The sequence below is a fragment of the Nelusetta ayraudi genome, unplaced genomic scaffold (assembly GCF_046127955.1).
Source record: "Nelusetta ayraudi isolate G7.1 ecotype Tasmania unplaced genomic scaffold, CSIRO-AGI_Nayr_v1 ptg000002l, whole genome shotgun sequence".
Lineage (NCBI taxonomy): Eukaryota > Metazoa > Chordata > Actinopteri > Tetraodontiformes > Monacanthidae > Nelusetta > Nelusetta ayraudi.
Window position 1 is genome coordinate 7977638 of NW_027466052.1, and position 14333 is coordinate 7991970.

General features: G+C 44.0%; 1 protein-coding gene across 14 annotated transcripts in view; it reads right to left on the reverse strand.

Annotated features, from left to right (window-relative positions):
• The window catches only part of tjp1a (tight junction protein 1a), an 82505-nt gene that overhangs the window by 32359 nt on the left and 35813 nt on the right, over positions 1-14333 (reverse strand). The window contains exon 1 of one of the 14 annotated variants that reach the window (XM_076021589.1): positions 11308-11424. The exons of 12 other annotated variants lie outside the window; for them this stretch is intronic. Coding sequence is in view for 1 of the 2 variants with exons in the window: in XM_076021580.1 (XP_075877695.1) it covers positions 10916-10939 (24 nt within the window). In the remaining variant the exon portion in view is untranslated. Of the gene's footprint in view, positions 1-10915; positions 11425-14333 lie in introns of those variants that run through there. One more of the 14 variants, XM_076021580.1, reaches the window with a different exon arrangement.

The following is a 14333-nucleotide window of genomic DNA, read 5'->3' on the forward strand; positions in this document are numbered from 1 at the left end:
CAAACTGTCAATAACCTTAGTTAAACAATTGGTCAACGGCATTGCTGCATGTTATCTTATTTGCAGCCGGGGCTGGCTTGGTTTTCACCTCCTCAGAAACCATGTACATACTACTTAACATGAAATATCGGTTATTGTTTTTCTACAGCCCAGACGATTTAGTGTAGAGTGTAAAAGGATAAATCTGGGTGTTGGCAGACATTGCGACAACTGGAGCTTTGAAAACAGGCGACAGCCTCGGTTGAAGGGAAGGCGGCAGCGGAGGAGAATCAACACTGAGACTCTGTCTCGGACAGCACTACCTCTCTACACCAGGACACACCGCCTCCTCCTCACTGGGGCAATTGTATCCACGGTAACTGATTTCTCCCCTTGCGCTGGACCCAGAGGAGTGAGCGAGGCAGCGGTGCACTCAGACGGTGTATAATTAGAGATGCATGCCTGCCTTTTTCCTTGAGGGCACTGAAGAGCCTGGTCCTGCAGGTAAACACGCTCACAAAACAAGTGAAAGTGGCACATTCTTCAAAAGCTGCCATCCACTTGAGACGCAAACAGAGGAACTGAACAGGAGCCTTTCGTCAGGCCGGGCTGCTTGTGGCTGTACCAGCAGGGCACAGGGGCCTGGGTGTGCGCTCGCACGTGGTTGTGCAGATAAGGGCAAGTAGCCAATAGGCAGATGACGATCGCGATCATGCAAAGCCTCAGTCAGCGTTGATGTACTGATGTGCTCACATGCTCAAATATGCTCGACTTAATTAGCATCAAACAGAGGCCCTTCCCTGTCGTGCGTCTCTCTGCGAAAGCTCCCCCACCAGGACTTTCATCAAAACGGCACACGAGCCACCGGACGAGAACCTATCGGACGCAGAGTCGTAGCAGTGAACAGTGAGAGTAGGAATAAAACACAAAACCTCTAATCCAAGCTTTTGGATTAAAATGTTAATCTGAGCCATGCTTTCCGCCGAAGTCGACTGCCTCTGTCTCGTGAAAGCAGACAGGGCCAACAGGCGGAGGCTGATGTTTCTTGGTCACTGGTCTTTGCCATTAACAAGCCTCACTGACGATAAATCTGGTTTTCGATCTAGCCAAATTCTTTCACTTTGTGGAGATAGATCTCTTTTAAAGACAGCGGGAACAAACTTTGTGATTCTTGCAAAATTCTTATCACGCTCAAATCACCATCCGTCATCAGTTGAGAGCTAGCTAGCAGAGGCATGCTGTTTTGACTTCAAGAGATTGGAACCACTGCTCAGCTTCAAGTATTACCTTGGAAAAAGTCTAAGGGCAACAATCTGGTCTATATTAAATTCATCCATCCATTTTCAATACCTGCTTTGTCCTGCAGTCAGGGTTGCGGGGGTCAGCTGGAGACTATCCCAGCTGTCATAGGCGTAAGGCAGGGTAGACCCTGGACAAGTCGCCAGTTCATCACAGGGCCACACACAAAGACAAACAACCATTCACTCTCACATACACATCTACGGTCAATTTAGAGTTTCCAATTCACCTCACATGTATATTTTTGGACTGTGGGAGGGAGCCGGAGAACCCGGAGAGAGCCCACAACCTTCTTGCTGTAAGGCGACAGTGCTAACCACTGCCCTGTCCCCCACAATATATTAAATTCACTGTGAAATCAATCATTTGTTCCTGTAGACGAGTTGCAAAAGAAAGGTTCCATCAGGCTCAAGGTCCAGTTGTTTGTTCAGTGCCCTCTGCTCACCCAGACACTTACTGCCCTCTGCATCTCGCTTCAGTTTATCCTGCAGGAAAGTCACTTGAGCTCCGCCACACCAATTGTTTTGTGCCTGGAGACGCAGCCAGTGTTGAGTTCACAGAGGGGAGCACTAACTTATGGTGGGCCTCTGATTCACCACTCCAATCCTTAGTCCAAGGCTGAGGACTATTGTGTTCATACATACAGTTAGAAGTTCTTACCGTGGCCACCGGTTAGGCCTCCATTTCCAGGCGTTGCGCTATATCGCTGCTTAAAACATATGTGGTCTTTTATGGAGGAATGCCTGGAGGTGGGAGTGATGAAACCCACACAGGCCATATTGTCTTACACTGTTGTTTTAGGTGGACTGCACATAGACATAAGCATACCAGACACTCGATCCATTGCGGAAACTTTGGTTCAACCAATCAGTGTACACACACACACACACACACACACACACACACACACACACACACACACACACACACACACACACACACACACACACACACACACACACACACACACACACACACACACAGGTATCAGAGTTCCCACACTACCTCTCCACACACACTCTTACACTTTGCAGGAATGTGCAGGGGAAGAGGGAAGTTCTCTCTCACCCTTTTTCTAAAACTAGCACACAGCCAAGACCCTTCTGCCCCTTCTGTGTCAAGATTCTGACTGGGCTGTATGCAAAAATACATTAGTTTCACAATATTACATTGCATGACCCACAATAGGACCTTGGACCAGTGGATTTCAATGGTTTTAAAATCTCGCAATGACAAAAACAACATCCTTGAGCAAAAGGTATTGCTGCGCCTAGTGTTCAGTCTGCGTTTCACTCTGTTAGTTGCATACCGGCTTCCACAAGTAACAAGCATCCAGTGGAACTCCGACCTGGCTGAGATTCCGGAACGGCCGGACTATGTGTCTTGCGCGGTGCTCCACCGTCCGTCAACACCCGCTGGCTACATTTTTCAGAACAGAGTGAAGCTCTGCTGGCAGACCAGCGAGGTCCAAGAGTTATTGAAGAATTAGATCATGATTGTGTTATTTAACAAGATGGTGTTTATATAAACAGAAGCTCAAACGCTGAAAGGGCTTGTTGTTTCCATGAGAAAGAATATTATCTCAAAACAAAAGCTTCTTTAATACTTATTCAAAAGTTCGCTCTGCCAATGTTCTGGATGCAAATGTTTTCAAATTGGGGCTTCATTGTGGTATCAATAACAGCGTTTTTTATTTTGGTTAAAACTGTTCAACCCAAACATACTGAATGCTTGGATCGTTTAGTAGACATGCATGTTCTAGGATCTACACACAAAATTCTGCTTTACTTCAACACAAGCTAAGAATTAGTGTTATAAAGACACCCAGAGTAGAGAGTGTATTTCCAGCTCCTTGTTTACCTGCCAATCATGTTAATGTATGGGTATCTCCACTTCCTTCCTGTCTTTTTAACCATCAGCCCCTCCCACTCCTGACACAAAGTCAAACAACAAGCAGTCATAAACAGACACCACTCAATGCTAATGATAACGTAGCCTCCTGAATTCAAAAACATAAACAGGTCAGAAGTTGGGACAGTAGTAGCAAGCAGTTCAGAGGTGCGAGGGTTATTTAGAGCGTGGAAATGTGAACATGAAACAGGGTTCTTGGCAATAAATCTCTCACTGTAGCTACTTGACAAGCAGGCAACACACACACACACACACACACACACACAAAAACAAACACACACAATCCAGTAAAACAAAGGAGTGATTCAGCAAAGGGGTCTTACTGTCTGCAAATGTTTGCTAGCCTTCACAAACACACAGAACAACTAAAATCTGCTACAGCTAGTTGGGAGAAATGCACAGATTCTGTTCTGCCACCATGCAACAGCAAAGACTAACAGTAACAGGACAGGATGGTGAAATCAGTCAGTGTTTAATTGTTTGATGGGTAAAAATGCCCATTTCAGTAAGGTAACAAGTTAACTCTTTCTCATTTAAAGGGACAGAACATCACAAACTATGCAACTCATGGTCTGCAAAGTCACGTGATGCCATAAAACAAGAGGCCCAGCCCACTCAATAGCATTCCCCAGTTCTTTTGAGGACTCGGCCACAATGGGCATGTTGTGAAGGCGAATCTATAGTGAATTAATGAGTTACTGTTGGGACAACCATTTTCCCAGCACTTAACTGGCAACATAGTTGCCATTCCACAAAGACAGTGACAGTGAGAACGCCATCACCCACACAATGCATGCATTCCCAGGTTAGATGCACAAGCACAGAGAGAAAAGACATAAATGACCTCGAAAAGATCCACTTGCAACTAATCACTGAAGGCCAATGCAACGTGCCAGGTGAAGGCCATGACAAATCTCTTAACAAACATGAAAGGACCATCGCTGATTCCTCCGTTGTAGCAATAATTACACGTGTTCAGCCAGACATTCTGACACCATGGTCGAAACTGTCACAATAACTTCCCATCAGTCTTCAGGCAAACATGGAAATATGCTGAACTTGACAAAAATTTTCAGGCAGAGATTTATATTTTTTCTGGGCACGGAGGTCTCATCATCAAATGCACAGATCTTGAAAGGATGCTATTAATTTTTGCTTCTTATTATCACCTGCCCGTGTTTTTGTGATGCACAGATAAAAAGTAAACATTCTTTGATGCTGTTTTTAGAGAACAGCCCCTCCGACTGTGGCTGCAAAGGGCTCACTTAGCACGAAGAATTGCCAAATAAAGACACGTACACAGAACTGCCAGCAGAAGAGTTCTCTGTTAGCTGAACAGAAAGTGTTAAATCTATACCATTGTGATGCTGTCCTGCGTCCCGGGGCAATGAAAATCTGCAAGACTGCAGACGATTCAAGAAGAATCTTATTTGTGACCATCATTACAATCAAAAGTTTCGCACTTGCGTGAAGAGTTATGTTGCGCGCTACTGAAGAGGCACGTACGGTCAAAAATGAAGGTGTTGCACAGAAGAAGAGTGACTGAATACACACGTCTTCCTATATTTAGACTGGCAGAAGTACAGCAGGGTGGAAAAATCAGCAACTTGGATTTTATGTCCTGAAACTGCTTCACAACAAACAGCATTTAAGATCTGAAGGCTTGAGCAAATGAGCATGGGCAAAAAAACAACCAACAAAACAGCAGGTCCGGGATTTTCTAAAATGACAGTGAGTTCTCAAGAAATAAGCAAGTGGCTGTCAAAATATTATACAATGCCGAGACAGGATGGTCAGAGAGAGAAGATGTTTTCTCAAACGCGGTGGGCGGGCTTGATCGACCGAGCAAAAATATTTACTTGGTAACGATTGTGTCAAATAAAAAAAAAAAGGTCACATTACTTGCAAAATGCCCTTTGTCAGGAGCAGATCTGGGAAGTGTTTACACTCCTGGTGCTGATTACAGCTGATATTATGTGAGGGAGCAGACTCCCACAGGCTTCCCGAACTGAAACGACAGTGCCGCATTCCCAGCACTGTTAAGGATAAGCAAATGAACACATAGCAGTGTGTGTGTGTGTGTGTGTAAAGGCATGTAGGGCAACAAGCCTTGGGACGAATCTGTTCCAGCCTTTTTCTCTCTTCCCCAACCAGCTGAGCCACGGCCGCCACATGCACTCTCCCTCTTACACTCTCAGCGTCTCTCTCTCTCTCTCTCCCTCTCTTTCTGTGTCTCACCCTGAATAAATCCCCTGTGCCTGCAGTAGGAATGATAAATCCTAGCAAAGACCTTTCCTGCCCAGCCAGAGAGCATGCATGCAGGGCCGGCTCAGAGTGGTGTACCTCGTGCAGGAAGGCCACCGGAAAAGGAAGAGGGCGCTAACTAAAAAAATAAAAAGAAAAGAAAAAAGATGTGACATTACAATTATAAGAAATTATAAAGGGCAAAAAAATTACCCACAAACGATTAAATAAGTAAGGAGATAAATGAATAAACCATTGCAAAAATAAATAATGAAATACAAGATGTTCTTCCAAGACACAGCAGACAACAATAAATGGCTGCTTTGATTTGTTTTCCAATTATCTCCAATCATTCAGTGATTCTGTTTCATTTAAGAAAAAAGAAATTCCATTAAAGGCCGGCACAACTTTGCAACCTTAAGGCAAATCTGTGTAACATCAGAGGCAGTTAAAGAGACGAAACAGCTCGCTGGATGTTTCCTTTTCAAATACTTTTATCCATTAACATGGCATTGCTGCTCCCTGGCGAGTGGAAGGACGGAGGTTCCATCCATTAGTGACCAATCAGGTCAAGGCAGCACTAGTTGGTCCAAGGACACAGATGTAACCAACTCAGACTGAATTAGACTTATATACGTGATGCACAAAGAAAAAATACAAACACATTAAAGAAAGACTGAAATGATTAAATAAATGGATGTGTATAGAAATGGATGGATTGTTTTCTATCACTGCTTATTGTGCTGGTGCTGGATCCTATCCCCGCTGTCTGGGCCAAAAGCAGATTTATCCTCTGGTAGACTAGAGAGACTAACAACCGCTGGTACTGACATTTAATTAAAGTTGCCAATTAGACTCAAATGCATGTTTTGGTTCTGAGTGAGAAAGTAGGAGTTCCTGGGGAGAACCCACACAGGCAGAGGGAGAACACGCAAACGCCACACAGAAAGGCCCCGGGACCAGGAATCGATTTGATGTACGGATCACATGGCACAAGATCAAAGGGGCATATGACCTGTGGCCATGATGTAACTGGTGCTACGGGAGGTCCTGCTGTTCTCATAAGTGGTCAGCATTTGAGGTTAAGTGAAGTAACGGTTCCGGATCCACAGTGGAGGGGGATTAAATTGAGCAAAAGGGCTGAAACTGGATGCAGATGTAAGACTGAGTGTATAAATGCTTCTTGTTGCTCTGTCACTCAGTCTGCAAAGTATCATGCGGCTGTTGGCAGCCGCATGAGCAAACGTGAGTTAATGGACGGTTTTGGAGGACTCTCTTTAGTCTTCTGCCCAGGTCAGAGGTGAAATTTACCTCGACCAGTCGGAAGTTCAAATGAAAACAATAGATATTCCTCAGCTTGCTATGACAAGAATCCAGAGATAGGGAGTCTTTTTTAGACGGGCCATGTGACTCAGATTATAGCCGCTGTATCTCCCGCTCCCTCCCACTCCTTCCTTTCTTGCCTTTACCCCTTCTAAGTCCCCCTCCTCCATCAGAAGGCGGTTTGTTTTCCCTCCTTCTCTCTCTGCTCTCCACCTGCCTCCTGCTGTGGGGAGCTGCCCTGGATTTTCCTCCAGAGATGAGAGAATAAGCAGGTCAGAAGTCCCTGATAACTGTCACTCTCCTGAGGGCCCTGGCGTTGACGCAACACAACACAGTGTTTGTGTAACTGCATTACTGCTCTCAATGGTTTTATCTCCACTCTCACAGGAGATTAGGCCAGGCTCACGACAAGCTCACTTTATTTCTTACAGTACATTATCTTGTCTTTTCCATAACTGGTGGAAATGACCTCCTTTCATCTGAAAAATACACTCGGCTAAACTTCCTTCGGGCCAGATCAAATCCTGCATAGTATTTATTTTATTTTTTTAAATTTTCATTTCTTTTTTCAACCATTTACAACCAACATCATTTTTGGCTGAATTTGCAACAGACCATACCTCTGACATTCTCACCCTAAAAAAAGAAATTCCACTCCACGATAATTCTGATCACAGAAACCATTGGGCTCTACACCCATGACACTTTCTTCCAACTGTATGCCTCACTACAGTTTTTTTTTTTCTTCAACGAAACAAGGTTTGACCTGTTCTTCAGATCCAGGTCAAACTGTGCCTGGTACAAACTGGAGCCCAGCTGAACCATAAAGCCTGCAGCACCTGTCTTCAATATGTGCAAAAACAGCCCTCTCCTCTTATACTCACAGACAGCCTACACCTGCTCTCCTTCAGGGCCATGTCCTATCAAGTCCTATGATCAAAAAACTTTTAGCATTGGAGTGCTGCAGATTGTATCTGTTCACTTTTTTTTAAGCTTTTGCTTTTTCTCTCCATGCAAGCTACAATGGAAGACAGTTGGCACGATTTTGAATTTTAGTTTAATCGTCAGTAGACACCATCAACTTCTGACCTCACTGCTTGTAATCACACTACGCTATCCTCAAAACAGATACAACTCCTTTATTGTCTATCTGCTGCCTGTCTGACCTTCATGCTTGAACACCTTCTATAGATGGAAGGCTGGCCACAGGCTGTATCAAGATCTTGGAGGGAAGTTGAGACACGGTGGTTCCGTGTAAATGTTTTAACGCGTATGATGTGTGGTCCTTTGGGAAGGGCGGAAGCATATAACACAATGACTTCTTAATAAACCCACTGTGCAACTTCCTCGCGCACATATCCGCTGTTCAAGACTACCGTGCATCACTTGCTCCGTCAGCCCTGATACTTGAAAAACGACGGGGAGGCTGGGACACAGAACAAAAACAAGCAGCAGGACTCTCGACTCTCTGTAGCTCTTTAATTACATTTCTCTCCTTCACTGATGTAAATAAAGATGAGTAACCATCAAAGCAAAATAGAAGCTTTCTCAGCCTGCTGTGAGACACTAATTAATATATCCTCCTCCATCCAAATGTGTTATTTTGGTCTATTTTCTCCAAACCCTTCTGAAAGCTGAGGAAAACGTAAGAACCCTGCATTACCTCGATTACTGTGTTGCATTCAGAGAAGCCGGTAAGGCTGGATGAAGGCCAAAGTTTAAGAATGGGGTAGTTCTAACTGTAGTCATTATGTTTTTTGGTTTGTTTACAATTACTACGATGATGACAATGAGCAATTAGATTTAAAATACAATTTATTTGTGATGACTGCACCACTTCACAGTAATTCCCCTGTCATCAAAAATGAGTTGCCAGGCATAACCACAGTTGTCTGTGTGCAAAGTAAACAGTTTCACATGTTCACAATGTAATGAGATTTCAGACTCTGGCAGTTTATTAAACTAAACAAAATGCTATTATTACCACAAGGTTGTCATTCAAAGCTAGTTCCCACATAGCTTTGAAAACATTCTGCTGCTATTTTCTTATTTTTACAGGAATGTAACTAGGAATGGGACTACAGTAAACAGAAATTTGTATTTGCTATGTCAAAACAACAACAAAAAGTAAATCCATCATTAAACAGAAATCACCCTGCAAGCAGGGGTTGAACAGGGTCTGAACAGCTGCGTGTCTTGTAAGGTGTGGGCTTTAGGTAATGACTCATTAAGGTGTACACAAATGATAAATGCATCAGCTGCATTTGCAGCCATACAGCAAGTCACAGTGCCTCTGCTCCTCTGATACGTTGCATGTTTATCCCACCCACTGACTGAAGAGGCAGTTTTTTGTACACCCACTGGTACTGACCTCAGAAATGAAAGGCCCGTACACCAGCAGACTAATTCCCAGTTTTGAATTGTGCATTATATCACAATGGATCACACAGAAGTCAAGACTCAAATGTTGAGCAATGGACTTCCAAGAAAGTGGATACTGTGGAAGTAGGGTCAGATTTGTAGTCTTTTGCCTCTTGCATTTACTGGTCTATGATGTACTCCACTAATTACCTACAAACACAACCAGGCACTTCTTAATGAGAGGTGTCTGTATTTTTCACCATTCTAATGTAAAACTGTTGTGACACTAGTGGTTCTATTAGTTTTTCTATGCACTTCTACTGTTAATAAAATAAAAAAAAGTCAAGAAAAGAAATTCAGACTCAACAATATCTAAAAGAGTGTCCACATATAATAAGCCCAATAACGTTGAATAAATCCTCTTCTGTGAGCTTCTGTAGTTCTACTAAAACTATACAAGTAACATTATTGACAAAAATCCCATCAAATTCAGACACTTGCAGAGAAACTTCTTTATTTTAGATGAAAAGTATTTATAAGCTCTTACTTGCAGCATCGACAGACTTTTATGCAGAATTTCTTATTCTTTCTATTGAGAAAAAAATGAAGAAAATTGCAGCTACAGGCAAAGCTAAGAGGCAGATGAAACGCTCGACGCATGACCAGCTGCAAGCAGTACTACAGTAGTAGCCCTTATGTCAAGGTGTAACCATGGCCTGCATAACGTCACCGCCAGCTAACTGACGGGGTGGTTTCGTCTGACTGGAACAACCGACCAAACCTGTATATCACTACCTCTATTGGCAAACACTGCACATTCTTCACTTGTCAACGTGGAAAATAAAACCAACGTGTACCAAGTCACTCATAAAATAATGTTAAAACGCTTTGAGATTGAGGAGGATTGACCCACTTTGAGTCCATTTCTCACATTTTCAAATCAACACATATTAAGGAGACATTTAAATGATGAGGCGAATGTGAGGAAACAGAGAATTCACATACCGGATGGAACTCGCAGCACACAATGCACCCTGACTCTTCAACACCTGACCTCGCCTGATTTCCAATGTGTTTAAATACTACACTGAATTCCACTAAAGTGACAACTTAGAATCCAAAATGAAAAGACAGATTCACCCAACTGTATTTTTTGCAGTTGGGTATACATTAATTCCACACAGCTGGAATACCGCTGCAGGTGAAAGCAGCCAACTGTAGCCTCTCCAGACTGGGCGTCAGGGGTCTTCTCAGACTTTATTTTCGCATGAGTGTTGAGGTTTCAACAAATGAATAGAGAATCCCCACACCTGAATTAACATAATGTGACTTTTGAGTGAGGCGATGGCCCCTCATTATTGATCCTGGCACTGTTTTGATATGGTGTCAACAGGTAAAGTGGCACCCTGCAATTTCACACTGATGATTTCTGGACATCTATTCCATACGTCGAAAGTCAGATTGTTGTTCTGTCTACTAAATGACCATTACTGTGGCTAGCTGAGACTAGCCAGAAAATGTTCTTCAAAACAGTTTATCATCAACACACACACACACACACACACACACACACACACACACACACACACACACACACACACACACACACACACAGGGTGTAGCAATGTGTACTCATATTACCATACTACTATAAACAGACTGTAATTCAGCCACACCATACTGCACTCAATGCTCGCTTTTAGCCTCGACTAGCCTTCCACTTTCTCATCACCACTACGGGAGGCAGCAGTACGTTTGAAAACTTCCCACTTGACTTTCTGTTCCGCCAGGTACCCACCTTATTCGAAGCTTTGGAGGACATCTTACGCTCCTACTCCTTTCCCCAAACGTCAGGTTAAAAAAAAAAAAAAAAAAAAAAAAAGTCAGATCTGTCTTTCTTGCGATAATCTCCTTGCGTGAGTGCGCTATTTTCCCCCCTTCCAGCAGAATTTGCGCCCAGCTGCCGCCGCCACGCCGGGCTGCTTTATTTTATTTGATCCGGGACGCCGCGAAACATGTCACGAAAAACCGTATGGAAAGTCCAAAGTTCATTATCTTATCTTCATTGCCCGAAATACCAACGTTACTCCGACTGGGTATCGACTCATGGAGGAAAGTCGCGCTGGAGAGAGAAGAGAAAAGAATACGCGGAAAGCAGGCCGCCTCGCTTACAGACGACGGGTGGCTAACCTCTGGATGAAAAGTTGGGAAGAGTCGGCATCACTCGGACGGTGCACAGCAATGGCAGGCTGGCTAAACCTCTCCCTGCTCCCGTGCTGCTCCGGGAGCAACGGCCGTGGCGAGGCTGTGCGGAGCGTACCATTCCGGCCGACGAGGGGGTGGCTCACTCCAAAATAACAGAGGCTGTTACTCCGTCCCTTCGACCAAAGCCTCGACCCAATTGAAATTTTACAATCAAACGGGACATTCGATTAAATTAAAATTGCGTAGATTTATTTTGTCGCTACAGTTTTTTCCGTTTATTTTTGTTTGTTTTCCCGCGCATTCCCCCTGTTGTCCCATGAAATAAAGCGTCCGGGATACAAATAAAGAGAAGCGACACGACCGTCCCTCGCTGACGGAAAACACTCACATTATAACGTGAGGTGATGGGGACTGTTCCTGTTCGTCTACCGTTCAAGGACGACACGGGTCTGGAATTTAAGGTTTGGGGCGCAAGTGCAGTCTAGACTCGGTAAAACACCTGCGTTTGACAGACACTCGCATCCCAGCCAGCAGCTCCATGAGAGTGTGTGAGCAGAATATTTAAAAAGTTGCCCCGTGTGGAAGCTCCCTGCTGTTCTGAGCTGTCCTGGAAGCTCGCAGTAGTCAACAAACCAAAATGTTGACACGATTAAACATTTCTCGGCAAAATGGGTGCCTGCGGTTGATAAAGTACCCCACAGGAAACCACAAAAGTCCTTCATTTGTTCCTAAACCAAACCCCACCCACAGGATGCAACAATCTCAGCTCTCATTGTTCCACTCAACTTCTGCTTCCAGCAAACAATATATGCAACATTAACCCTCGGCCACTGGAGAGTCATGATGAAGCGCTTTCCCATTAAAATTTTCAGCCTTCACATCTGCGCCACATGTGATTGCAAGTCTATGAGCAGATCGCCTTATCGTCTCCCCCTATCTTTTACAAACAAACTAGGCAATCTGATTTCCTTCGTCCAGCTTCTCTAATGGTTATTTCCTCTGCGCGTTGAAGAGGGCTCAGGGCAGAGTAGGTGGTCCAAGGGGTTAAATCCCAACAGACGTAATCCAGCAAGGCTGAAATATCACCGGTCATAAAGAGCAGACATGTCTGAAGGTTGCAGGCAGGAGGATGATCTCCAGAAAAGGCCAGGTCACACCAAGAACAAGCTCAGGAGAGATGATCAAGTCTTGAACTGCTGCCGTGCCACATCTAGGGCAAAATCAATACTCCACCAAGTCCAATTTGTTATTCTGTCGAACATGGCATGAACTGAAACATGCACCACAAGCTCTAAAACACATACCAATATTTATACAAAAACAGACACAACAATGGCCCAAGGATGATACATACTAGGATTGACGCAAGTCGCTCGCTCCTCCTGAAGCTCCTCAGACGTCTGTCCGGATCGATCAGCGCAGACAGCAGTATGTTCAACATGGTTGCTAGCTCACAATAATGTACAATCAAAACAAATAACCTTACAAATATTGGTCTTCGCCTCTAAAATCCGACTTGAAACACACAGACTGTGCTGTGTTGTTCACCCTTCACTCTGACCTGCACCTGTGAATGTGCCTCAGATGTTCTGACAAAGAGGTGCAAGACATTAGTGACACTCCAGTATGATCAAAGCTCTCCCTGCTTACATCACTCTCTCTCCTCTCTCTGCCAAACACACACACAAACACACACACACACACACACACACACACACACACACACACATCGCTCTTCCAGCAATGGGCAGCTTCAAAGCTCAGGTGTGCTCATGGAAGAGCAGGCACGTGGAAAACAAAGGCGAACATGCAGGCCCACTTTTGGTTGGAGCACATCACAAGGTTCACTCAACACAGCTTCTCCTGCAGCGAAAAGGCTAATGTAGAGTGAAACAGGCATTGTGTGCTCATTCTAAAAAAAACATAAAGCTGTCTGCCGGGGTGGGCAGATGCATCCATGAAAATAAACACACACGTTACTTCACATCATTTGATGATAAACACAGAACAACGTTTGGCTAAGAGCTGGCGAGAGCTCTCTGGGAATTAGCACCTTTATTTCATTAGTGCCGTTTTTCAGGCGTTGACTGTGAGAGATGTGTAATCCCTCATGTGCCCTCCTGGCTCCGGGCTTCCCTGCAGGTCTGACTAAAGCTCTTTGTTTTCACAAACTAATAGAAACCGTCTGGAAACTTACGCCGACGAGAGGTCTCTATTAATCCTTGTCATGCTACTGCAAGCCTGGTTTGGAGTGTTTGTAGTAGCTCATATAAATTTTGTATGACAACAAAAGGCCAAACAGTTTGTTTTTAGGTTCAGTGAGTTTCTTTGTGCGACTGTGTATTGTACATTTTGCAGGAGAGCGAAGTGTAAAAATAGACAGTTGCAGTTAGGTTAGAAAAGATCACAAACAAGGTTGTTGTTTAAACTCAGATCAGATCATTGCATGAAGATGATCATGCGATGACAAAACATGTATTTCAACAACCTTCCTTCACACCACAGAAGTAAAATTTGAATTTGGTGCTTTCTATGATTTTCAAATCAATTAAATTAAAATGTCCTACATTATACCTGTCTTTCTGCTTTTATATTCTCATCCCAGTCTCTGGACGGGAAGCTTTGCACAATCAATTATCCAAGGTAATCAATAGAACTCGGGAAAGTAGCACATTTCACCTTCTGTTTACAGCCTCCATGCACCACGTGTTTGGAATGGGACACAAACAAGGTGGCCACTTGGCAGCATCAGAGGGTGAAACATAACTGTGATTGGGGGTGTTGTTCCAAACATTGGCAGAGGTGTCAGCACACTGCTTGTGACCAGCTTCGTATCATATGACAGAAGAAGCAGACACTCAATCCCCTGTCCAGTAAACAGATAGACCGTGGAGATACGCCCACGATGTGCACAGTGTTCGAGGTGAATTACAACAGAAAGATTTCAGAAAGGATGTTGGTTTTTCTGACAAAACTATGAACAAAATACCCCGAGCGTCCAAACAAAAAGT